Below are 26603 nucleotides of genomic sequence, written 5' to 3'. Positions count from 1 at the left end.
ATATCCTTCCCTGGAGAATCTGTTTGACACCACAATATATCCTCCTCCTTTACTGCCCAAAATGATGATGCCTTATGATTTGCATTGTGTGTACACATACACACACACACATACTCTCTCACTCTTTTCTGGCCCTCCTGTATACCTAAAGAGGAAGCATTTGCTTTTTTGCACCAATAAAGGAATGCAGGATAAACATCTGTTCTTTCAATGTACTACATGCCCCAGCCCATAAGACGTCCAGAGCTTCTGGATGTCAATGCACACACACACACACACCCGCCCCGTTTCCCTGCAGTGCTTAATCCAGGCATCTCAGGTTGCGCTCTCCGTTGCGTTTAACTGCATCCCACCTTTATCTCTAGATCTTCCCCCTCACCCGCTCCCAAATGGATGGGCAAAGCCAAGGCCCGGGCGCCGTGACCCTGGGCAAATCCTCGCTTCCCCCTCCTCAGCGGAGCTGGGCGGCCCTGTACCCGCATCCCTTTTCCCCCGGCTGTCTTCAAGCGCGCCTCACCGTCCCCACCTCTACGCTATTGGCGTAAAAGCCACCTCCAATCGCGCGGCCCCCTCATTCCATACGCTCGTTTACGCTGCGCGGAATGGGAGGACGCGATTCCCGAACGCGGCCTGCGCTGCGAGCGCGCGGCCGTCCGGCAGGCCGGCGCGGCTTTACGCCCCTGACGTAGCGCGCCCAAGATGGCGACGCAGTCGTCGTCCGGGGTGGCGGCGGCAGAGGGGGCGGCGGCCGTGGCGGCAACGGCGACGGCAGCCGTGACAGCGGCGACGGTGCGGGGCCTGGGCTGGGGGAAATGAGGTGGCCGCGGCGGGCCAGCGGCGGAGCCCTGTAGCTGAGAAGCGGCACCCCTTCCCTGCTTCCCTTGGCCGAGCCGGGGGCGCGCGCGCGCGCGGCCGTCTGGAGCGGACTCCCCACCCTCGACTCCAGCGACCCGCATCTCACCCCCACCGGGCCCGGAGGATGATGAAGCTCAAGTCGAACCAGACCCGCACCTATGACGGCGACGGCTACAAGAAGCGGGCCGCGTGCCTATGTTTCCGTAGCGAGAGTGAGGAGGAGGTGAGGCGCCGGGCCGGGCGGGCCTGGGGTCCCCGGGGTCGGTGGCCGCCCCGGGCCGGGGCGCGGGGGGCGCGGCCGCTGGAGAGGGTTTGCCCGGGCCCCGGGTTGGGCCGCTCCTCTCGGCCCCAATGAAGTTCCGACGGAATTTCCTGAGGCGAGGAAGAGGAGGAAGGAAAGAGGACGGTGGGCGGAGGGGAAGTGTGTCTGATCGTGGCCATGCGGCACGGGCCGGGCGGGCGGGCGGCTGGGGCACTTCGGAGCGGGCCGCCTGTCACTGGGGAGAGTGGCGGCGGGTAGAAGGCAGTGGGTGGGAAGAGCGTGTGGCTTTCGGTCCAGGCCTGCAGCTTTGGATCCAGAAAGGGCAGCTCCGCACTTGTCAGACCAGCACATGTGTGTAGAGGCCTCCGTGCACGAGGCGCGGGCCGGCCCTTTGTGACAGAGAAAGAGTCCACTTCATTGGCAGGTTGGGGGTTTGCCGAGGGATTATGTGCGTCTGTGAGCCGGAGTGGGGGTGTCTTAGGATTTAGGGCGTTGTGCAAAAGCCAAAGCCAGTTGTTTATTTTACACTGCTCTGGGTAGCCCTTAGGGTGTAGCCTGAGAAGAAAGGACATTTGATTAGATAATCTTTGTGTGTTGAAAATTTTTCATTTTAATTGGGAAGGCCAAAAGCGGTATTTAAGATCTTTGCCCTGACATTCCTCCACTGCCCTATAGGAAGGCCTTTAGGATTAAATTTGCTTGCAGAAGAGAAATGCTTAAAATCAGTTTCTTTTTGCATAGGGTACTTAAAAAAATCTCAGCTCCTCACAGCCGTTTCTGTGGTGATAAAGGGAATTCAGAGAAGGCAAATGTTTTGTAAATCCTCACAGAATAGCTGCTTCGGAAATTCATAAGATGCCTGTGGGAACTCGTTTCTCTCGTGTGTATGGTGGTAAAATGGCAGTTAAACTGGAAACAATAAAGGACAGTGAAATTCAATATGCTGTATTCCGGCATTCAGCAGTGGGCTATCGTGGCAGGGCTGCAAGTACAGTACATCGTGTTGAAATGGGGAGAAAAGAACTTGACCCGTTAGTTATGAAAAGAAGTTGTGATGAAAGACACAGATGGGTTGCCAGAAGTTGCTGTCCAAAGATATTTAGGAGGAAGTGGGAATTTATTGCCTGAAAAAAAAAAACTTAAAAGCACTGTAATTGTGCTGTTGAGAGATTTTGTGTGTTCCCTTTCAGCAAAACAGTAGGAAACTGCATTTGGAAATGTATACTTGTGTCCTAGAATATATTGTAAAAGTCCTCAAAACAGATGCATTGTAATAGCCTGTTAAGCAGGGCCTTGCTGTAAATTATGTACTTGTTTTGGAATATATGCTTGAGTTAAGTAGAATTATTGGCGATGTTTACTGCTCCAGAGGCTTTGTTCTCTTCATTGTCATATCATATTATGGGAAATCAGATGAGATGACAGGCTGTTAACTAGAGGGAAAACTAATTAGCATAATAGCATGTCTTAACCAACACTATGGTTAAATCTGTGAGCACCCCAATTATAAGTAGAAGGGTGTATAATTTACTTGTATGAATGATGCAAGACTTTGTTAAAAAATCATACTAGAAATTGAGAACACATGAGTATTTTGGGTAAGTTGGAAACCCTTTATAGATCATAAGCAAAGTAATGAAGACTTGATTTTCCATTTTCTGTTAAAGTTTTATGTACTGGTACAAGCAGCATCATTGTTAAAACACTTGACTGATCATGGAGTTTGCTGAATTTCTTTTTGAACATTGGTTAATGAGCAGAAGATTGATGCAGATCTTTCATTCAAATTCAGTAGATGTTACAGCTAAAGCCTAGGAAGAATAAGAAAATAATGAAATGGAACCTATTTTAGATTTGTTCAGTTAAGCAAATATGTATTAAGAGCCTATTGTATAGGCTCTTTTGTGTGTTCCTATACAGAATGCTGTATAGGTGCAGCATTCTGTAATGTGGGATTTAAAGATTTACATCCCTCCCTGCCCCCAAAAGTTGAGTAGTTATCGATTGGAACCCTTAATTGGGAGGGATTTTGGACCACAAAATAATCTCTAGGGTGCCATTCAACTCTCAGATTATATAATTGTGTTGGAAGGGAAGTAATTTGTTAGTTCCCGGAGAACTTTTATGTTCTCAATAGTAGTGCTAGAAACTGGAAGTATTAGCTGCCACACATTGTGGGAATGTGAAATTCAAACTCAATAGGACATTCAACCCAATTTTATTTTTTAATGAGCACTAATGGCTTTAATCAAGATAGAATAGGTTACAGAATACTATTAGCATTAATACAACAATAATGTAAGTATGAATAGGACCCTGATTTATAAATTTAGTTAACCAATGTCAGGAAACGTACTTACAATGTAAAGAAAAAGAGATGGAAAGTATTAGCAGATAACAGACCATGAGTCAAACCTTCTAACATTCCATTTTTCCAGCCCCAGAAAATTTTATTTATAGGCCAGCAGTGATAGCAGCTATAATACTGATCCAGGTTAGGGTGTGTGAACATATCCAGCAAGTTTACTGAGCAAGTTTATTGAGCACTCACCAAGTGTCAGGTTCTGTGATACAGTTAAAAGGAGACAGACAGTGAGGGAGCTTAGAGGCTAGTGGGACAGACTAAACAACATGATGAAAATGAGTTCCCTTTCCTTCAAACCTCTGGCTGCTTTTCCTGTTGATAAGCAAGCATCAACTGCAGGAAAATCCCCCTCCTTAGACGTTTTACTAATTATGGTGACACATTTTGATAAATTAATATCTTTAGGTTGGGGCAATCCTGATAACATTTCTTTTTTTTGTTGTTAAATAAGTTTATTTATTTATTTATGGCTGTGTTGGGTCTTTGTTGCACAGGCTTTCTGTAGTTGTGGCGAGTGGGGGCTACTCTTCGTTGTGGTACATGGGCTTCTCATTGCGGTGGCTTCTCTTGTTGCGGAGCACGGGCTCTAGGCGCGCACGCTTCAGTAGTTGTGGCTCGCGGGCTCTAGAGCGCAGGCTCAGTAGTTGTGGTGCACGGGCTTAGTTGCTCCGCAGCATGTGGGATCTTCCCGGGCCAGGGCTCGAACCCGTGTCCCCTGCATTGGCAGGTGGGTTCTTAACCACTACGCCACCAGGGAAGTCCAACTAACATTTCTTACAGTGCTTTGAACCTGATGTACTGTGGACAGTCTCTTGCCCAGCCTCTGTTTTAACCACTTGGTGCCCTGAACACTTGCTTTTACTCTGTAAGCTGCTGGGCCTGACAGGCCCCGGAGCATGTGGCCTGCCAGCCAATCATGTGCTTACAAAGACTCAGTTATATTTATCCCTATATCTGTTTATGTTCGTTGTACTTGTTATTGTAGTTATGCAGTGTAATTAAATATGACGTCAGCTGGTGAAATTTGAGTTCAAAAAGAATGGTTTTGTGAGAAGTGTTTCAAATGCTTTGGAATGGTTTTGTGAAAAGTATTTCAAATGTTTTGGAATAATTTCAAGTCACTAAAAAAATCGCTGCTCAATTAATATGGATTAGTATACTGAAAAAGATGGAGAGGGAAGGAGTCTTAAAAGTCTAGAAGGACTCTGCACATAGATAACTTCATGAATGTTTTCAGGTTTTTCTTTTTTAAAAAATATTTATTTATTTGGTTGCATTGGATCTTAGTTGCGGCACGTGGGCTCCTTAGTTGTGGCATGTGAATTCTTAGTTGTGGCATGCATGTGGGATGCAGTTCCTGGACCAGGGATTGAACCTGGGTCCCCTGCATTGGGAGCGCGGAGTCTTAACCACTGTACCACGAGGGAAGTCCCAGGTTTTTTTTTTTCTTCATAGAAACTAAGTTGGGTGATACGACATTCATCTTTGTCATGTTATTCACCTTGGGCCTTCCTAAAGCACTTCCAGTGAAATTTTCCCTCTTCCTCCATTCCTTTCCTTTGGAGCCTCTGTGCTTACAGAAAGTGAGAGATACTAGGGGTGGGATTGCTTGTACTCTGTGTGCCCTCCCTGGACTGGGGGTAGGGGAGGTAACACAGGCATTTTTGACAATTGGAGTATCTAGCAATGTGCAGTACTCTTAGAAAGTCTGGTGGTACTGACTGTACATTGGATGGCATCACAGTGCCTGGGAAAGTTGAAGTTGCTCCTAAGGGGTCTGTGTTTACTGAGGGAGAAAAGTGAGTACTGATAGGATCATCTCAGTTAGATTTCCCTGTGCATTACAACTGTTTCTAAAAGGAGAGGACAAGTGTCCTTAAAGGTCTTAGTTTTGCTTGTTGAGCTTTTCCATCAGGAGCCCTGCATCTCTTGGCATGGGGCTCCTGGTTCTCATTTTCTCAGATCCTTGAGCTCACTAGGTTGGATGAGAAGATGATTGACATCGAAGATCCTCAGTGAGTGGAGTCTCTGGTGGCCTGAGTGTCAGTAAAAATGCCCAGAGGAGCAGGTGGAAGGACGTCTCTGCTGAGTATACCTTCCCCCGGGCTCTAGAGTGGGGAGTAAGGCTCAGGTGGCAATCCCAGGGGCGAAAACCATGACGAAGGGCTTCTAGTGGATCCCAGGCTGGTTGGGGAGTCATTTTTCAGCATATCTTGGTCGTGTACAGTATTACATTGTTCTAGGATCACCATGTGTGCATGGATCCAGTCATCTGACTGGACACTTCTGATCCTCATTTCTTTAAATCTTTTCTGAGGCTTTGTGTGCGTGCGTGCACACGCGTGCACACACACACACGCCCTTTCCCTTGTGTCTGCCTAATAAATATGGGTTAGTCAGATGTTTTTCCCATTACCTCCTTTTCTACCTACTTCCCAAGATGTGAATTCTGGTCTGAAATTGTACTGCAGTCTTCATTCTTCTTTTCCACTCCTTGCCCCAATCTTTTGCTTTTGGGTGATTCTCATTTCTCAATAAACAGAGTGTTATGTATATACTGGGTGTGAAGCAGTCTATATTCTTTTTCATAAAATAGTACAAAAAGGAAGGGCTCTTGTTCAAGAATGCATTTGTTTATTCATTCCTTCAGCATACTTTTTTTTCTTTTTTGGCTGCACAGCTTCCGGGGTCTTAGTTCCCCAACCAGCGATGGAACTCGTGCCGCCTGCAGTGGAAGCATGGCATCCTAACCACTGGACTGCCAGGGAAGTCCCTCCACTGTACTATTTTAGCCTAACCCATTATTGCCTCTTTCCTGGATTATTGCTTTATCTTCCTAACTTGTCTCCCTGCTTCTGCCCTTACCCCTCTAGTCTTCACTACTACAGCTGGTGGAGTGATTCTTCTGACACAGAAGTCAGGTCATGTCACTCCTCTGCTCCAGTGGTGTTCTGTCTCAGTAAATCCAAAGTCTTAACCATGATCTTCAGCACTCTGGATGGTCTGGTCCCCTGCCATAGCTCTGACCTCATCTCTCACCACTCTCCCTCTTACTCATCCCTCTCTTCCAGCCCACTGGCTTCTGTGCTGTTTCTCCCCCATATTATCTGCATGGCTCGCTCCTTCACTTTAGGTCTTTGTTTAATTTTCATCTTATCAGACAGGTCTTTAATGCTCACCACATATAAGATAACACCAGTCCATTGTGCATCTCTTATGCTTTTTTTCTTGGCATCACATGTCACCATCAAGACATGCTATGTATTCAGCTATATATTGTCTGTTTCCTTTCAAGTGAATGCAAGCTAGTCCCTGAGGATAGGAATTTTTGTCTCTTTTGTCTGTTTTATTCACTTCCATGTCCTCAGTGGTTAGAACAGTAGTAGATGCTCAATATTATTTGTTGACTGTGTGAATGAATGAATGAACACATAGTCCCTACTTTGAAGAAGCTTGCAGTCTAGTGGAGGAACTGAAAATAACCAAAATATACCGAATGCTAGTGTCTACCAATAATGTGTTGGTATGTAGGTTTCAGAGAAGTCTCCCAGTTCTTTTCTTATTTCCAGTCTTAGTGACAGGGTGTCTGATAATCTTGAGTATCAGCGCATCGAACGTATGTGTGTATTTGGTTGTAAATACTTTCAGAATCTTATTGGATCATCCCATCATAGGGCATTTAGGATTTCTTTCAGATGCTGAACTTGAGAGTCTGTGCCATCTCACAGGATTTGTGTTGGCTAACTGATATAATGTGCTGATCCCCAGCCCTAGTGGTGCAGTACCTGAGGGAAAAGGATTTTCATTTTGCTCATAGCCTGGAACCCTTTATTAATAAGTAAATAAATGCACCAACAGACTACAATCAAGTAGTGGATACTGTTTTAATGACTTGTTGGTAGTGGTTCATAGTCAACAATGTATGTCAAATCGGTATTCTAAAGTTTAGTTAATATTAACGTAATTAATTTGAAGATGAAGGTTGATAGGGATGCCCATTAAATTTTCCTGTCATTATTGCTTTGTTCTTTATGTAGGTCAGAGTAAGAGAAACACAATGTAAAGTTTATGGGTGCTGAGTCTAAAGCATTTGATTGATGGTGGTTAACGTGAAACAGAACAAAGAAACCATCATAGGCAAAAAAGATAATAAGATGTTATGCGGTTAAAAGAAGAATAAAGAATTGAATTTGGAAATAAGGTTCAAACTTAAAATTTAGTAATAAAACATATGCACCTGAGTTTCTGAGTAAAATCCTCGTAACACCCAAGAAAACTTCTTGAATCCAGTTTGAGAATTTCTGCCTTAAAGTAACATGGGTGCTCGAGTGTTCACAATGTTTTTCCAAGCCTTCTTGAAGCCTTTGCTTCCTCACCCTCTGAATAGGGAAAAGTGTTTATTCTTATATTCATTCATTCATTTACTCATTTGTTCTACAGACTTTTACTGAGTGCCTACTTCCAGGTTTGACACTGTTCTGGGGACACAGTGATGAACAAGGTGGAATGGAAGTCATTGCTTTTGTGAAGCATCTGATATAAACGCCAGGAGACAGTAAATGAGCAAAAATATCAGTGAACTTGATGATTTTAGGCAGTGGCGGGTGCTGAGCAGAAAGTAAGTGTAGGATGTGGCTGAGATTGGTGTGTGTGGGGGGGAATTGGCAAATTTTGATGGGGTGGTCCCTGAAAGGCAAGGTAGATGGAAGAGCAATTACAGAGGCCCCAAGTGGAGAATGAGCTTGGGAAGGAGGAAGAACTGGAAGCCAGCCAGTATAGCTGGAGATGTTAGAGAGGTGGGAGGGAACCAGATCCTGTGGGGCCTTTGTCACCTTTCCAGTTTTCCTGGCTCTCCTTTACCCCGTTCTGCAAAGCCAGCCAGCAAACAAACCAGTAACATCCCGTGAACCACCTTCCTTCCTTTGAATATGAGGTGTAAAGTGAATAGCATGGTAAAAGAGTTTATGAGAAAAAGCTGTATTTAAGTAATATCCAGGTGGAGATAAAATAAAGTACTGTAATCTTTTCAAGAGATAAGTCTGAAAGGACACGAAGTAGAGACCCTAAAGTTTCTTTACACTCTTTTCAGGGTAGTTTACTCAGAAAGACTATCTTGAATAGGTAATATATATGCACACACTACAAAATTCAGAAGGTACAAAGGATATGGAGTGAAAGGTAAATCTTCCCACCCGTCTTCTCTAGCCACACCGTTTCTCACCCTCAGTTCTTCTTTCAGAGGTTTTGTGTGTGTGTGTGTGTGTGTGTGTGTGTGTAGTAGGCAGTTGCACACAAGTCAGGTAGTTAGCTTATAAAAGTTAGTACTGCAATGCATTGCTAATAAAAGGTTGGAGGACATTTTTTGTTTAATAGAACAAAGGCTTGCCAGTTTTTCCTAGAAATGTATTTGAACCCAGGCCACTCGAGTATGTATGACTTTTCAACACTTACCTAGTTTTATTGAGGGTTTGGTTACCTTAAGTGCCAGGGATTCTTCTAGAGTGGGGAACTGCTGGGAATGGAGTGGTTTGTGTGTGTGTGTGTGTGTGTGTGTGTGTGTGTAGGTTCAGTTCTTGCGAGGCTGGGGATGTGTTGGCAGTGGGCTGTGTGTGTTAGGAGAGTGCTGTCACGGGGAAGCTACTTGCCTTCAAGCTCCTGAAAAGCAGCTGAGCAGTCGTCCGAGTCCGACTGGGTTTACTGATTTCTGAACTCTCATCGTTTAGACTACTCAGAGTTGATTAAGCCATAGTACCTTCCTTCTCAAGGTAATGTATGAGCCTAAATATAGGGTGCTGTTCGCTTTAGCCATGTGCCTTTGTCCCCAACTGTGGAATGGGGAGCAAGTAGAATTCTGAATGGAATTGTGGCTTTTCAGCTCTTCTTGAGACCGGCTGTGAGATAACAGAAAATATATACTGATCTCTGTCCCCGGTTCCTGGCATAGAGCTCCTTAAACCCTTGTAATTTCCTAAGTGACAAGAACAGTTAGGAGTGTCTCTTAATCTAATATTAGTCTTTGACCTCTGTTCCTGACACAGGGCTCCTGAAACTCTTGTAATTTCTTGGGTGATAGGAGTGTCTTTTGTTCTGACGAGGCAACTCTGGGTGGGCACCTGGATGGCTCCTGGATGAGGACTGGTCACTGGAAAGACCAAGCCATGATTAGAAGCTTGGAATTTTCAGCCCTACCCCCCATTCTCTTGAGAAGGGAGATAAGCTGAAAATGGAGTTAATGATTGATCATGCCTATGTAATGAAGCCTCTGTGGGGTTCGGTGAACTTCCAGTGGGCAAACACATCCACACTGGGAGGGTGGTGTACCCAAACTCCATGGGAACAGAAGCTCCTGCACTTCAGGGTCCTTCCTGACCTCACCCTATGTATCTCTTCATCTAGCTGTTCATCTGTATCCTTTAATAAACTGGTAAATGTAAGCAAGTGTTCTCTGAGTTCTGTGAGCCGCTCTGGCAAATTAATGGAACCCAAGGAGTGGGGGTGATTGGAACTTTCGATCTATAGCTGGTTGGTCAGAAGCACCTGGGCTTGTGACTGGCGTCTGAAGGGGGAGAGGGACAGTCCTGTAGGACTGAGCCCTTAATCTGTGGGATCTTCAGGTAGACACTTCCTCTGGGTAGATAGTGACAAAATTGAGTTAAATTGTAGGACACCCAGCTGGTGTTGCAGAGACTTGCTTGGTGTGGAAAACTCCACACGTATTTGGTAATCAGAAGTCTTAGAAGTCAAGCATTCTTTTTTTTTTTTTTTTTTTTTTTGGCTGTGTTGGGTCTTTGTTGCTGCGCGCGGGCTTTCTTTAGTTGCTGCGAGCAGGGGCTACTCTTCACTGTGGTGCACAGGCTTCTCATTGCAGTGGCTTCTCTTGTTGTGGAGCGCGGGCTGAGCAGTTCTGGCTCGTGGGCTCTAGAGCACAGGCTCAGTAGTTGTGGCTCATGGGCTTAATTGCTCCGCGGCATGTGGGATCTTCCTGGACCAGGGCTTGAACCCATGTCCCCTGCATTGGCAGGCGGATTCTTAACCTCTGTGCCACCAAGGAAGTCCCAGAAGTGAAGCATTCTGTGTGAGTAGTAAAGGAGACTCACAGGGAAGAAATACACAGCAGGGAAGAACTAGGTTCTTCCCTACTCAAGAAGGAAGAAAACTGGATTTTTTTCCTTCTCATAGACCATGCCTTAAACTTCTTTTCTCTCTCTTCCTAACACTCCCCACAAAGTGCCAACCCAGAGCTGGGTACGGGAGGACTTGACAGAAAAAGGTCATCACAGTGCAACCTCCTGATTTAATTGGAAGTAAAAACAAATTACTGAATGATACACCTATATTCAAATGTAAGCACCAAAAGTATTTCAGAGCAAACATGAGTGGGTTTTTTCCTTTTTTTTTTGGACATCTTATCGTTTATTTATTTTATTATTTTTTAAAATTTATATTTTTGTTTATTATTTTTTTTTGGCTGTGTTGGGTCTTCGTGTTGCACGCAGGCTTTCTCTAGTTGCAGAGAGCGGGGACCACTCTTTGTTGCAGTGCACAGGCTGCTCATAGCGGTGGCTTCTCTTGTTGCGGAGCACGGGCTGTAGGCGTGCAGGCTTCAGTAGTTGTGGCTTACTGGCTCTAGAGCGCAGGCTCAGTAGTTGTGGCGCATGGGCTTAGCTGCTCTGCAGCATGTGGGATCTTCCCGGACCAGGGCTCATACCGGTGTCCCCTGCATTGGCAGGCGGATTCTTAACCACTGCGCCACCAGGGAAGCCCTGACATCTTATTTTTAAATTGTGTTCTGCTGCTGCTTTCTTAGTGTAACCAGATTCGTAGAAACAGTCCACTTTTGGTTAGGTATCTGAGGCAGGGTAAGAGCGTGGTTTTTGTGTGCTTTGTCCAAATATACTTTAAAAAATTGGTAAGCAGTGTAGGATGCTTTTTAACTCCTTTTAAAGTGGAAAATTAGTAACTCAAGTGTCATAAAGCATTATCTTATGGGGAGGGTGGGAGGAAGGGTGATGCAGGAGGGAGGAGATGTGGGGACATATGTATATGTATAACTGATTCACTTTGTTATAAAGCAGAAACTGACACACCATTGTAAAGCAATTATACTCTAATAAAGATGTTAAAAAAAGCATTATCTTATATTGTGGTAAGTATTTTGTGAGCACTTCCAAAAGGAGATAAAGACAGTGAATTTCTACTCCATATTAAAAAATTATTACAAAAAGAATAAAAATTTAAAGCAAGTAGAAACAAAATGTTATAAAGAGAAGAAGAGTAACATAAACAAAAAAGAAATGATCCCTTAGGTAGACTTTCTTTGTATACAGTTAGTTGATGTCTTTGTTCATAAAAGGGTAAAGTCCTTTTAAAGAACTGCCTGGAGGGCTTCCCTGGTGGTGCAGTGGTTGAGAGTCCGCCTGCCAGTGCAGGGGACACGGGTTCATGCCCTGGTCCAGGAAGATCCTACATGCCGCGGAGCGGCTGGGCCCGTGAGCCATGGCCGCTGAGCCTGCGCGTCCGGAGCCTGCGCTCCGCAATGGGAGAGGCCACAACAGTGAGAGGCCCGTGTACCGCAAAAAGAACTGCCTGGAAAATCTTTTTTGAGTCTGTTATTTAACACTTCTCTCATTTGCTTTATGAGAGCAGCTTAGCAATGATGAACAGAAATGGATGTGAACTTAGACATACAGTGCTTCTACTTCTATAAGAAGGAGGAAGGATGGTGATGTTTCTTTGAATATTTAAGAATCCTAGTAAAATATGCTAAAAGAAAAGTTATATGCTTTTATAAAACACTTTTTATAGTGAGTAGTATGAACTAATATATTTTAAGTAATGGGAACTTTTGATTATTTAATTTTTCATTTTCTTCTTTGCAGAAATGACTCATTTACTAGACTTATATTCAGTCATCATTTACTGAGTGTGTGGAGCCCTGACTCAGGGTTTTTATACCTATCACTGCAATGCTTATTTCTTCCCAGTAGGTTTTGTAGTTTGAGTAGACTGCCTTTAATAATTATAAGACGAGGGACTTCCCTGGTGGTCCAGTGGCTAAGACTCCACGCTCCCAATGCAGGGGGCACGGGTTTGATCCTTGGTCAGGAAATTAGATCCCGAATGCCACAACGAAGATCCCGAGTGCTGCAATTAAGAGCCGGCGCAGCCAATCAATCAATCAATAAATAAAATTAAATAAATAAATAAAATAATAAGACGGAACCTTTATATATATATATTTTTTATTTTTATTTTTTTTGCGGTATGCAGGCCTCTCACTGTTGTGGCCTCTCCCGTTGCGGAGCAACAGGCTCCGGATGCGCAGGCTCAGCGGCCATGGCTCACAGGCCCAGCCGCTCCGCGGCATGTGGGATCTTCCCTGACCAGGGCGCAAACCCGTGTCCCCTGCATCGGCAGGCGGACTCTCAACCACTGTGCCACCAGGGAAGCCCAAGACGGAACCTTTAGATTTCATTGGTAAAATGAGTTAGGAGGTCTCTGTATGTAATAACTATATTTCTGTGGTATTGTCATGGTGTTGACACTGTTTAATAAGGAGCAAGCTTAGTATCATCCTTCAGCCAGGCACTCTGAGTGACTTTTTCTTTCAAAAAGGAATTTTTTTGTTTAGTACAAAAGTAATTGTATCTATAAAGAATACTTCAAACTGAGGGGTTTAAGATGTGTAGAATACAGAATCCGAGCTCTTGAGGAGCTTTAAACTTTTGCAAGATGCAGTTTAGATTATAAAATGTAAAATACAAAAGTGATGGAGAGGAATTTGAAGGAGTCTGTGAAGATGAGATGGAATATTAGGGACAATTTTATGGGGTGTGTGGCACCACACCTAAATGTCTTGGTTGGATTTGAGTAGCTGACAAAGAATATTCCAGGTGGGAGACATGGGGCCAGGTAGGCCATGGAAAGTCAGAGGCCTGGATATATAGCCCTTGAAAGCCTGTTTGTCCTAAAGTGTTGTGAGGACCACAGATTGTTGGCTTGTGGCTGTGTTTGGGCTGCAAGATGATTAAAGAATTTTTTTTTTTTTTGGCAGTACACGGGCCTCTCACTGTTGTGGCCTCTCCCATTGCGGAGCACAGGCTCCGGACGCGCAGCCTCGGCGGCCATGGCTCACGGGCCCAGCCGCTCCGCGGCATGTGGGATCCTCCTGGACTGGGGCACGAACCCGTGTCCTCTGCATCGGCAGGCATACTCTCAACCACTGCGCCACCAGGGAAGCCCAAGAATTTTAAAAAATTAGTAGCCAACATACTAATATTGAAAAATTTCAAATAAGAAATCTGGTCTTTAGGGTTTTCTTGAAAAATCAGAAGATCCAGCAGCACTGGGCTAGCATTCCTATGTGAGGACTATGGCCAGAGCTGAGTGGTGGCTGCTCTTTGGACTCTCCGCCCCCTTCAGTTGGCCAACAGCCCTTATCCCATTCCCTGTGGTCTCTGTGATACCAGGGCCCAGGGTCAGCTGCCATTTATTGTGGTGGCTGAGATGTTCTTGCCTTCTGAAGGTAGAGTTCAGAGGAAGGTCAAATATTTCTCGTACCCTTGTAAATTTCTCTCAAAAGTGGGAAGATGGAAGATAAAAAAGGCTACATGTTTCAAGAAAAATGGGAGAGTGCTGATTTCTTTGTGGAGATGAAAATATTCTTCTTACCTCTTTACTTTGGAAACATGATGTGTCTCTGTCAGAATAATCTGATGGACTTCACACACTTATACCCTGCCCAGGCCCCATATGGTGGCATTTGAGTTTTGGTGTCTGTGGTGGTGAAGAGCTTGGGCCCTGGAGTCAGTCAGGGAGGGAGCCCTGGCTCTTACACTCACTAGTCTGTGATCTTGAGCCAATTACTTTACATCTCTACATGTCATTTCCTCCCGTGTAATAATAGTACCTTCCTATTTCATTGTAGTGTGGGAAAATGAAGTGAAATTATTTATTATATAGAACACTTAGTCCAGGGGCTGGCACAAGTTAATATTCAGTGTTAGCTATGTAAATATAAAACCAAGAAAAAGGCAATTTCTACTTCTAACTTGGGGTTGTAGTAAATTGTGATAAGAAAATGGTTTGGGGAGTTTCTGAACCTCAGTTGTTTGTATTTGTTTGTTAATTTAGCTAGTGCTTCTTGAGCTGTAGGCACTGTTCTGTGTTCAGTGAACAAGGCCCCGACCTTCACATTGTTTACAATCTGACAGTGGAGATAGATAAGCCAGCAATTGCAATATAGTGCGGTATTTGGAGTAGAAGATCTTACAGTAAGTTCAGTGATCCTCTGGTTTCATCTTTTGTGGCAATTTTAGTGTTAGAAAAGGTACCAGACAGGGCAGACAGAGTACTTGGTGATGGTGAGCCCTGTTCATAGGAGCATGGCACTGCAAGTGGTCCACCATCTTTCCTTCTTCACTTAGATCATCGTTTATGGAGCAGCTACCATTGATAAGGCAGAAAAAAGGGAAAGAGAAGCCTTTCTCTGGATAAAGAAAGCTCTTATCCTCTGCCTGCCTCCCTGCTCTGCCCCCAGTCTGTGCTGGGAGAGAGAGAAGTTAAGAGGGACCAACCCAACCAATATCTGGGGTGGGGGGAAAGATACTTTTCCTCCTCATCCCCACGGACTTGAAAACAAAAAGCTCAGCAGAGAACCCTACCAGTTTTGAACTTTGGAGCTGCTGCTGGAACCAGGAAAATCTTTCAAAATTTAACTTATCTTTATTTCATGATGTTAATACGATGTACCATTAAAAAATTAGTACTTTGTTGCATGTCTAAGAAATAATTTTAAATGCATGAAAGAAAACCAATGTGACAACTTATATTTATTTAAAATAATTCCTGTGGATTGCTTTGCTTTTATAATTAAACTTTTTTTTTTTTTTTAAGTAGAAATACAGTGCTGTGGGAGAAAGAAGAAGGGAGATGAATTCTTCTTGGGTTTGAGAAGGTGTGTGGCTTGGAAGGACTTGGCAGAGAACTTGATCAGGAGACTTGGGGGAGAGTATGCTGTGGTCAGACTGAGCAGAAGAGGCCAAGGGCAGTTGAGGCAATGGCATACACTGGAGAGCCTCTGGAGAAGAGTTTGGGGCTATGGTGCAGGGATTTGGAGTGTACTGAATGATTGATTTTTCTGGCAGAAAATCAGAGAGCATAGAATAATGTTTCTGGAGTCGTTCTGTGAATAACTTTGGAAGTGGGTGCGTCTCTGGAGAGAGGGGTAAGTGTTTATTATTTCTAGGGTCTCTGGCCCACTCTTCCTTCCTCAGAGCATTCTCTGCTTTTTGGAGAAAGCCCCTTTTGGAGAGGAAGAAGAGCCCACTTACCACCCCAGAAACCAAATGGGCCGGTGTGCTAGCTCCCTTCTCTGATGGGCCTGTGTGGGTATAGGATTCAGGCTCCACTAGTTGGCTGCTCAGTGCTTGGAGGCTGGGTTCTGAGGAGGCTACTGGAGGGCGAGTGGAGGGCAATGGCTGTATGCTGACCAGATGTCTGTGTTGTAGACCCAGGCTGTGCCTCTTGCTGCCAGCCCTGGAGTGCCTGTGGTATGGGCCCATCTTCCAAACCTGGCCCTATAGTCCCTGCCACTCCAGTTTTCTGAGCCTTTGATGTTTCTTCCACTACATTCCTTTTGGCTACAGACAGCCAGACTTGGTTTCTGTTCTAGCAACCCAAGAACCCTGTCTAATATACCCCCTGGGTCGTTTTTTAAGGTAACCTCCTTACTAATCCAGTGTACCAGACAGATGTCTGTGTCTTGAGTCAGAATTTTCATTTATTTATTTTTCTGGGAGAGCTTTTCCGTTTTATTTATGGAGCAGACTTTAACATCCCCCCTCCCTTTTTTGTGGTAAAAATTTTTTCATGCTAAAGTTTTTAAAATTTAAATGGCCAAAAAATAATCCAGTCAAATTAGAGCAAATGTAACTAACACTGACCTGAACTGATATTTTTATGAAACGCTTACCAGCATCATACCCTCCTACCCTTGATGCTTATGGTTTCTCTTTTTAGAGTTGACCTATAGAATATTTGGGAATGTGATTTTTTTTTTTTTTTTTTGCGGTACGCGGGCCTCTCACTGTTGTGGCCTCTCCCGCTGCAGAGCACAGGCTCCAGACGCGCAGACTCAGTGGCCATGGCTCACGGGCCCAGCTGCTCCGCGGCATGTGGGATCTTCCCAGACCGGGGCACAAACCCGTGTCCTCTGCATCGGCAGGCAGACTCTCAACCACTGCGCCACCAGGGAAGCCCCATGAGAATGTGTGAATTTTTAATATTTTAAAACTTATGGGTGTCAAGGTTCAGATAAAAAATGAATTTTAAAAATGCAAGCTTATGAAAACTGTAGGATGCTTCTTTTTTATTTTTTAATAAATTTATTTATTTGCAGCTGCGTTGGGTCTTCATTGCTGCGCACGGGCTTTCTCTAGCTGCAGTGAGCTGCGGCTATTCTTTGTTGTGGTATGCGGGCTTCTCATTGCCATGGCTTCTCTTGTGGAGCACGGGCTCTAGGGCGCGTGGGCTTCAGTAGTTGTGGGTCGTGGGCTCTAGAGTGCAGGCTCAGTAGTTGTGGCACACGGGTCCAGTTGCTTTGCAGCATGTGGGATCTTCCCAGACCAGGGCTCAAACCTGTGTCCCCTGCATTGGCAGGAGGATTCTTAACCACTGCGCCACCAGGGAAGCCCTGTAGGATGCTTCTTAAAATGCACATCGTAACCAAGTTCTATATTGGTTAACAAGAATTTATTGAGTCCTTACTTTATACAAAGCACTATTCTAGGTGCAGTGATGATTTTTAAAACTGTGGACATGTTCCCTAGTCTCCAGGAAGATACTTTTCTAAACTGATGAATTAAATTTCCTTTAGCCATTTCAGTACAGTTGAACATGTGGCTACTGTGGGTCTTGTGTGGGGTCAGATAGAAAAATTGAAAAGGCAAGACTTAACAGTACTTGGAGCAAATAGAAAAATATGTAGGAAATTCCCTGGTGGTCCAGTGGTTAGGACTTGGCGCTTTCACTGCTGGGGCCCAGGTTCAATCCCTGGTTGGGGAACTAAGATCCCACAAGCTGCGAGTTACCTCCAAAAAAAAAAAAGAGCTGTGTTTTGGAGGTACATCAGGTTGGAGGCAAAATACTGAAAGAGTCAATCTTGGGCTTTAAGAAATGGATGGAATTTAGATAGATAGGAAGGAGGGGAAAGGATATGTTAGGAGAAGGGGGCTCACTATGATTGGGGTTGGGAATGAGCTTGTTGCATGCTCGAGACTGAGCTCCTGAGCCTGGGGTGGGGCTAGTGGTGTGGCAGGGTGAAGGGGGAGGTTTATGGTGTAGAACCTTGATTTCAGAGGATGAGGACTTTGGTTTGATCCCACAGTGGGGAACCATAATTGTCCTTCAAAGGGTTGTTGTGGAAAGGCTTGAGATTGGAATGTAGGATAATCGCTGGGCTTTTCACCACAAGGAACTGTTGGGAGAATGCTACTCTGTGCTAGAATTGAGAGCCATAGCAGCAGGGGAATGAAGTGAAGGACTGAAGTAGGAGGAGTTGCAATCAAAGGAATGGACAGATTTAGTGAAGGATGGTATGTTAAAGATGAAGGGGGGTTTGTTTTTGTTTTTAATATTTATTTATTATTGGCTGTGTCAGGTCCTAGCTGCGGCATGCGGGATCCTTCGCTGTGGTGTGCGGGCTCCAGAGCGTACAGGCTCTCTGGTTGTGGCGCACGGTCTTAGTAGTTGAGGCAAGTGGGCTTAGTTGCCCCGTGGCATGTGGGATCCTAGTTCCCCGATCAGGGATCGAACCTGTGTGCCCTGCATTGGAAGGCAGATTCTCAACCACTGGGCCACCAGGGAAATCCCTGAAGGGGGTTTTGGTTAAAGATGACTTTAAAATTTTGATCCTGGGTGACAGGAAAAATGGAAATTTAGAAGAGAGGTTGGTTTTGGAGAGAAGATGAGACTTTGGTTTTTGTCATGTCAAATTGGAAGTAATGCAGTGAACTGATGTTGTGGGATTAGAGGAGTGAGAAGTCAAGACTATGGGTAGAGAGTTGAGTGTCAGGGACTTAGATGGGGAGAATGGAGAGTCAGCATAAGAGAAAATGCACAAGGAGAAAAGCTGAGGGCAGGGCCTGCGCTTGGGGCCCCATAGCAGCCAGAGAGGGAGGAGAACATTTCAGAAGGGAATGGTGGGCGATAGTGTCAGACCTAGAGCAGTCAAATAGTGTGAACGTGAGATGGAGTAATGGAATGAACGATGGCTCTCGAAAGCTGTTCCAGTAAAATGGTAAGATGGACTCATAGATTTGGGTTGATTAGGACAGGTTTTAGGAAAGAAATGCACTTTCTACTGAGACTGGAGGGTGGATAAAAGAAAAAAACCTAGGGACCTCCCTGGTGGTCCAGTGGCTAAGACTCTGGACTCCCAATGCAGGGGGCCTGGGCTTGATCCCTGGTCAGGGAACTAGATCCCGCGTGCTGCAATTAAGAGTTTGCATGCTGCAAGTAAAGATCCCGCATGCCGCAGCTAAAGATCCTCCACTCAGCAACAAAGATCCCATGTGCCTCAACTAAAAAGACCCAGTGCGGCCAAATAAATAAAGGAAAAGAAAAAGAAAAGAAAAAAGGAAACAAACCTAGAGCCTGAATTATACTGATGCGAATTTGAGAAAACTCCTTCCAGATGACCCCATCCTTCTGAGAAAGAGAAGTGAAGTATATTTACTGGAAGTGGTCTGGTGATAGGAATTTGAGAGGCAAGAAGTCTGGCAGAGTTGCAGTGGTTTGGTTGGGATTGAAATGATAGTTTCTAAGGTTGGGGGTTGAATGGTATGTATCCTTAGAAACAGTTGTGGGCCTACTGTGTATAGAGCACCATGGAGGGTAAACTATGAGCAGGAGAGACACTTGTAGAACTCTGGTAACTTATAATCTATTGGGCTCAAAAGAGGATAGAGTTGATGGTGTTTAACTTTTGTATGTTTCCTTATCCCTTTTCACATAGGAGCTGGAGAGGGGAAGGGGAACAGTGGAGATGTTCCAAGGTCTGGGACTGATTTGGGAGTATCGTGTAAGATCAGAAGAGTGGGAGGCTTAGAGTCAGTTTTTTCATCTGTGAAATGGGAATAAGTCGTGCCTAATTCCTATAGTTGCTATGAAACCTGAGTGAAGAAAGATAGATAAAGTGCCTCCCGGTCCATCTTGAGCACTCAGGAATTGTTAGCCATTGTTACTAAGGCCTGAATCACAATGGTCAACAGATAGTTGTAAGTATTGTAAGAAAACCCTTTCCCGAAGGCTTTAGGCTACAGAGGAGTGACTAGTGCTGAATTGGGAAGTTGGAAACAGCGGCAAAGAAGTAAATCTGGGTATTGAAGGGTGAGTAGAATTTTGTTGTCATTACATTAATGCAAATTGTGCAGGCATAAAAAAAGTCAGATCCTGATCATGACAGCCTAACACAGCTGCACAAAGATAGACTTCGGTGTGGACTGTGATCCAAAAATATAGGAACTGGGAAAGAAAGGACTTAATGCATAAATGGAGCTGTGTGGGTTTACTTTGAAAGGGCTTTATATGGAAGGAGGTAGGACCTAAGTTTATAGAATCTTTAAATTTGTAGAAGTAAACTAAGACATGGTCTTTCTAGTCACTTCAGGGAGATAAGGGACCTGAAACCAGAAGGGTGTTCATACCCGTCTACTGTGATATTTCTGGTAAAATAATGTACAGAGGTAGAAAGAATATAAATTTCTTTTGACAGATCCACAAAAGGAGTTAAATGAGTGGAATGGAGAAATTTGAATAAAGATATGTTTCTAAAACTGACTCCCCACACTAGCATTCAAAACAAAACACAACAAAGCAGGTGGAATGAGAGGCTGTGATACAATTATAGGAGCATAATCTGTACCAACTTCAGCAGCATCTGTTGCTCATTGTCACCCTTAGCTGCAGCTGATCATGCATCCGGAGGTAGCATGTGTGTATTGTGGGAAGAAGTTGAATTTATCAGAAACATGGATTTTTTGGGCATATTTTGAATACCAAAGCGAAATATTTTTGAAGGCAGTTTTATTAGTTTTCTTCCATTATAAAGATATTTCACACTCACTGTAGCAAATGTGGGAAAAACACCCCCTCTTTTGAGCCCACTAGATTATAAATTACCAGAGTTCTAATGTGTCTCTCATAGTTTATTCTCCATGGTGCTCTTCACATAGTAGGCCCACAGTTGTTGTGTGGATAAATACCATTCAACCTCCAAATAATTTCTTCTAAAACATAAGGAGGAAATTCTTTTCTTTAATCATTATGGTTTTTTAGTTTTTATAACTTTGTGATTTATTTAAATACAATTTTATAATCTGTTTTTTCCTGTATAATAAACATTTTTTATAATCTGAACTCTGCATACACATTTTAATGTTTATGTACCCATTGAGTGGATGAAAAATTTACTTAAATGTTCCACTCTTGTTGTAAATGACATTGTTAAATCACAAAAGAAGATAATATTTGGCAACTGTAATAATTATTGGCTTATCTTTCTCCAGTCTCATGAAGTACACATTTTTTTGGAATATGGCAACCAACCATCTTAAAGAATTACCACCCTCCGTTTACCACCCTCTTCCCCTAGTGCTCATTAATAAGAAGCAAATGTGAGATTAGTGAAAAGAGTGGTGGTATTTTACAGGTTTTACAAATCTCTTTAATGTCTGAATTAATTGAAGATAGCTGGGTTTTCATTACTGCATTCAGAATCTTTCAATATAAGTATCTGAAGAAAATTGAGTCTCACACAGAGTATGTAGTGAGTTATTTTGCACAATGTTCCTTAACTTGTGTCTAATGGTGGTTTCTCATGATTAGATTGAGGTCATGCATTTTTGGCAATAATATCACAGAAGTGATGTGCCCTTGTCATTGCATCATATCAAAGGGTACATGATGGGGACTTCCCTGATGGCACAGTGGTTAAGAATCCACCTGCCAATGCGGGGGACATGGGTTCGATCCCTGGTCTGGGAAGATCCCACATGCTGCAGAGCAACTAAGCCAGTGTGCCACAACTACTGAGCCCACAGGCCACAACTACTGAAGCCTGCACGCCTAGAGCCCATGCTCTGCAACAAGAGAGGCCACTGCAAGGAAAAGCCCGTGCACCGCAGCGAAGAGTAGCCCCCGCTCGCTGCAACTAGAGAAAGTCTGTGCGCAGCAATGAAGACCCAACACAGCCAAAAATAAATACATAAATAAAAATAAATCAATAAAAGACAAAACCACCATAAAACACATGATGTCAGTGTGTCTTATTACTGGTGATATTAACCTTGATTGCTTGGTTAAGGTGAGGTCTTTCTGGTTTCTGCACTGTAAATGTTTTTTCTTGTGATGAGAACTTTTAAGATTTACTCTCTTAGAAACTTTCAAATATATAATACAATATTGTTAACTGTAGTCACCATCCTGTACATTACATCCCTAGAACTTATTGATATTTCTCTTAAAACTGAAAGTTTGGGGAGTTCCCTGGTTGCCTAGTGGTTAGCCACGTAGTTCCCTGGTAGCTTTCACTGCTGTGGTCTGGGTTCAATCCCTGGTCGGTGAACCGAGATCCCACAAGCCATGCAGCGTGGCAAAAAACCCCCCTAAAATCCGAAAGTTTTTGACCATGGGCACACCACCCCACCCCCACCTTTGTCAGCCACCAATCTGTTCTCTGTTTTTATGAGTTCAGTTTTTTTAGATTTCACCTATAATCGAGATCATACAGTATTTGTCTCTCTCTGTCTTATTTCACAAAGCATAATTCCCTGAGGTTCCATCAGTGTTACAAAGAGCAGGGTTTCCTTTTAATGGCTGAATAATATTCCATTGTGTGTGGGGGTGTGTATCACATTTTTTTTTCTCGTTCATCCATTCATGGACTCTTAGTTTGTTTCTATGTCTTGGCCATTGTAAATAATGCTGCATTGAACACGGGTGTGCAGGTATCTCTCAAGATAGTGATTTTGTTTGCGTGGGATATATACCCAGAAATGGGATTGTTGGATCATATGGTAGTTCTATCTTTAATTTTTTGAGGAACCTCCATACTGTTTTCCATAGTGGTTAAACCAATTTACATTCCCACCAGCAGTGCACAAAGTTCCCTTTTCTCCATATCCAGTACTTGTTATCTCTTGTCTTTTTAATGACAGCCATTCTGACAGGTCTGAACTGATATCTCATTGTGGTTTTGACTTGCATTTCCCTGATAATTAGTGATTAGTGATGTTTTCTTGATGATTAGCACCTTTTCACGTACCTGTTGGCCATTTGGATGTCACCTTGAAAAAAATGTTTATTTAGTTCCTCTTCCTGTTTTTAAAATCAGATCTTTTATTGCTGTTGAGTTGTATGACTTCTTTATACATTTTGGATATTACCCCTTATCAGATACATGATTTTTTAAAAATATTTATTTGGCTGCACTGGGTCTTAGTTGTTGCATGCGGGACCTAGTTCCCTGACCAGGGATTGAACCTGGGCCCGCTGCATTGGGAGCGTGGAGTCTTAACCATTGGACCACCAGGGAAGTCCCCAGATACATGATTTACAAGTATTTTCTCCCATTGAATAGATCACCTTTTCATTTTGTTGATGATTTCTTTTGCTGTGCAGAAGCTTTTTAGTTTGATATAGTCCCATTTGTTTATTTTTGCATTTGTTGCCTTTATTTTTGGTATCTAATCTAAAAAATCATCACTAAGATTGATGCGAAGGAGCTACCCCCTATGTTTTCTTCTAGGAGTTTTATGGTTTCAGATCTTATGTTCAAATCTTTAATCCATTTTGAGTTGATTTTTGTGTATGGGGTAAGATGGTAGCCCAGTTTTATTCTTTTGCATGTGGCTGTCCAGTTTTCTCAACACCATTTATTGAAGAGACTATCCTTACCCCATTGTATATTCTTGGCTCCTTTGTCATTAATTGGCCATAAATGCAGGGGTTTATTTCTGTACTTTGTATTCTTTCCTGTTGATCTGTGTCTGTTTTGATGCCAGTACCATATTCTTTTGATCACTATAGCTTTGTAATATAGTTTGAAATTGGAAGCATGATGCCTCCAGCTTTGTTCTTCTTTCTCAAGATTGCTTTGGCTATTTGGAGTCTTTTGTGGTTTCATACACATTTTAGGATTGTTGTTTTCTATTGCTGTGAAAAGTGCCATTGGAATTTTAATAGGCATTGCATTGAATCTGTAGATTGCTTTGGGTAATATGGACATTTTAACAATATTCTTCTAATCCTTGAGCATGGAATAACTGTCCATTTATTTGGGTCTTCTTCAGTTTCTTTTTTTTTTTTTTGGCTGCATTGGTTCTTCATTGCTGCACTCAGGCTTTCTCTAGTTGTGGTGAATGGGGGCTAGTCTTTATTGTGGTGTACAGCCTTCTCATTGCAGTGGCTTCTCTTGTTGCAGAGCACGGGTTCTAGGTGTGTGGGCTTCAGTAGTTGTGGCACACAGACTCAGTAGTTGTGGCTCACAGGCTCTAGAGCGCAGGTTCAGTAGTTGTGCACGGGCTTAGTTGCTCCGTGGCATGTGGGATCTTCCTGGACTAGGGCTTGAACCCATATTCCCTGCATCAGCAGGCGGATTCTTAACCACTGTGCCACCAGAGAAGCCCTTCTTCAGTTTCTTATAGTTTTTATCTCCTTAGTTAAATTATTCCTAGGTATTTTATTCTTTTTGATGCAATCATAAATGGGATTTTTTTCTTAATTTCTCTTTCTGATAGTTCATTGTTAGTGTATAGAAATGCAACTGATTTTTATATATTGATTTTGGACCCTACAACTTTACTGAATTTGTTTAACTTTGGTGGATAGAGTGTTCTGTAAGGTCATGTCATCTGCAAATAGTGACAGTTTTTCTTCTTCCTTTCCGACTTGGATGCTTTTTATTTCTTTTTCTTGCCTAATTGCTCTGGCTAGGATTCCCAGTACTATGTTGAAAATAAGTGGTGAGAGTAGGCATCCTTGTCTTGTTTCTGATCTTAAAATAAAAGCTTTCAGTTTTTTGGCCTTCAGTATGATGTTATCTGTGAGTTTGTCATATGTGTCCTTTATTATGTGGAGGTATGTTTCCTCTATACCCACTAAGTTGAGCTTTTTTTTTTTTTTTTTTTTTTTGCGGTATGCGGGCCTCTCACTGTTGTGGCCTCTCACGTTGCAGAGCACAGGCTCCGGATGCACAGGCTCAGCAGCCATGGCTCACGGGCCCAGCTGCTCCACGGCACGTGGAATCTTCCCGGACCGGGGCACGAACCTGTGTCCCCTGCCTCAGCAGGTGGACTCTCAACCACTGCGCCACCAGGGAAGCCCCTCATTGAGCGTTTTTATCATAAATGATGTTGAATTTTGTCAGAAGCTTTTTCTGCATCTATTGAGATGATTATATAAATTTTTATCCTTCATTTTGTTAATGTGATGTATCGCATTCATCAATATGCAGACGTTGAACTATCCTTGCATCCTTGGAATAAATCCTGCTTAATCACTGTGTATAAAATATTATTTTTTAAAAAACTTTGAGGGACTTCCCTGGCAGTCCAGTGGTTAAGACTCTGCCTTCCAGTGTAGGGGGTGCAGGTTCAATCCCTGGTCAGAGAGCTAAGGTCCCACATGCCTTGGGGCCAAAAAACCAAAAAACATAAAACAGTAGCAATATTGTAACAAATTCAATAAAGACTTTTAAAGTGGTCCACATCAAAAAATCTAAAATAAATAAATAGCAGTAAAACAAACAAAACAAAAAAAACTTTGAAATGATTAGCCTCAGAATGGTACCTCAGTAATAATATTAGAAAATGTCATTGCATAAGACACAATAAGGTAAATAATTAACATCATCAAGCCATCATATTTTTGTTTCTTATTTCAGTTTCATCCAGTTTTCTTGGCATAGACTCCTCTTTCATGAATCAGACAACTCCCTGCTATGGTCAGTTTCATCTTTTTCATCATCTTTTGACGTGGATGGTACAGCTGTGGTTTGAGAAATCATGTCTTCTAACCTTCCTTTTTTAAGGAAACAATTCATTTTTAAATCTAAAAAAGTTATTATAGACACATTTTCTTTTATTTGGGAATAAAATGTTGTTACAGGCATAAAATGTTAAAATAGCAGTTTTAGATAAAATTTTAAAATTTAGAAAAGTTTAAAAAATTTAAAAACATTGCAAAATAAAACAAAATGTACTGCTTGTGTTTTTGTGTAGGCATAAGCGAAGCTTCAGAATTGAAGTTATCGATATGTATATTAGACAATATTCAGTTTATAGGAATAGCATGTGTAAGTGATGATAGCTGGTAAGAGTGCAGAACTGAGATGAAACTGAGTTAATCTCTGAAAAACGTATTTGTACCCTAAACCTGTTATCTTAGAAAATTCCAGATAACACAAGACTATACAAGCACACATTCCATTAGTTGTCAGAGTGATGGCATGTAGCCTCTGGAAAACTCCACTGTATACACCTGAGAGAATAAGAGTGGAAAAGGCAGATAACATCTTAGTATTAATATGAAAATAGTACCGGCCCCTCAGAGGCCTGTGGCCCTTCAGGAGTCTTTGAGAACTGCTGCACTAAGTGACTGTAACTGCAGCCGGATGTGAAACTCTGATGGGAGGAAGGGCATTGTTATTAGTCAAGTGCTTTTTTGCCTGGTACTGTGTTAGGAGCTTTACAAGATATAATCTCATTTAATCAAAGTCTTTGTAAGGACTTTGGCAGTGAAATATGAGGATGTGGATCTGGAGTGAGATGGGGAGTCATTAGAGGGTTTTGAGCAGAAGAAGGATATGATCTGAGTTTTTTTTGTTTGTTTTTTTGTTTTTGTTTTTTTTTGGTGGTACACGGGCCTCTCACTGTTGTGGCCTCTCCCGTCGCGGAGCACAGGCTTCAGACACGCAGGCTCAGCGGCCATGGCTCACGGGCCCAGCCGCTCCGCGGCATGTGGGATCTTCCCGGACCGGGGCACGAACCCGTGTCCCCTGCATCGGCAGGCGGACTCTCAACCACTGCGCCACCAGGGAAGCCCATGATCTGAGTTTAAAAG

At 43.2% G+C, this 26603-nt stretch overlaps 1 protein-coding gene across 3 annotated transcripts in view; it reads left to right on the top strand.

Moving 5' to 3' along the window:
* The first annotated feature begins 679 nt into the window (after positions 1–679).
* Positions 680–26603, top strand: part of NUDT3 (nudix hydrolase 3) — a 109091-nt gene continuing 83167 nt past the window's right edge. The window contains exons 1-2 of one of the 3 annotated variants that reach the window (XM_049693752.1): positions 685–1078; positions 25426–25485. In XM_049693752.1, the coding sequence (XP_049549709.1) occupies positions 25483–25485 (3 nt within the window). In that variant the 5' untranslated portion in view covers positions 685–1078; positions 25426–25482. Of the gene's footprint in view, positions 1079–25425; positions 25486–26603 lie in introns of all 3 variants that reach the window. The other 2 variants (XM_033424209.2, XM_004267711.3) reach the window with 2 other exon arrangements.

Source organism: Orcinus orca, chromosome 10 (genome assembly GCF_937001465.1).
Source record: "Orcinus orca chromosome 10, mOrcOrc1.1, whole genome shotgun sequence".
NCBI classification, from domain to species: domain Eukaryota; kingdom Metazoa; phylum Chordata; class Mammalia; order Artiodactyla; family Delphinidae; genus Orcinus; species Orcinus orca.
Note: the sequence above shows the minus strand (reverse complement) of the source record. Positions and strands in the feature narration are given on the sequence as shown.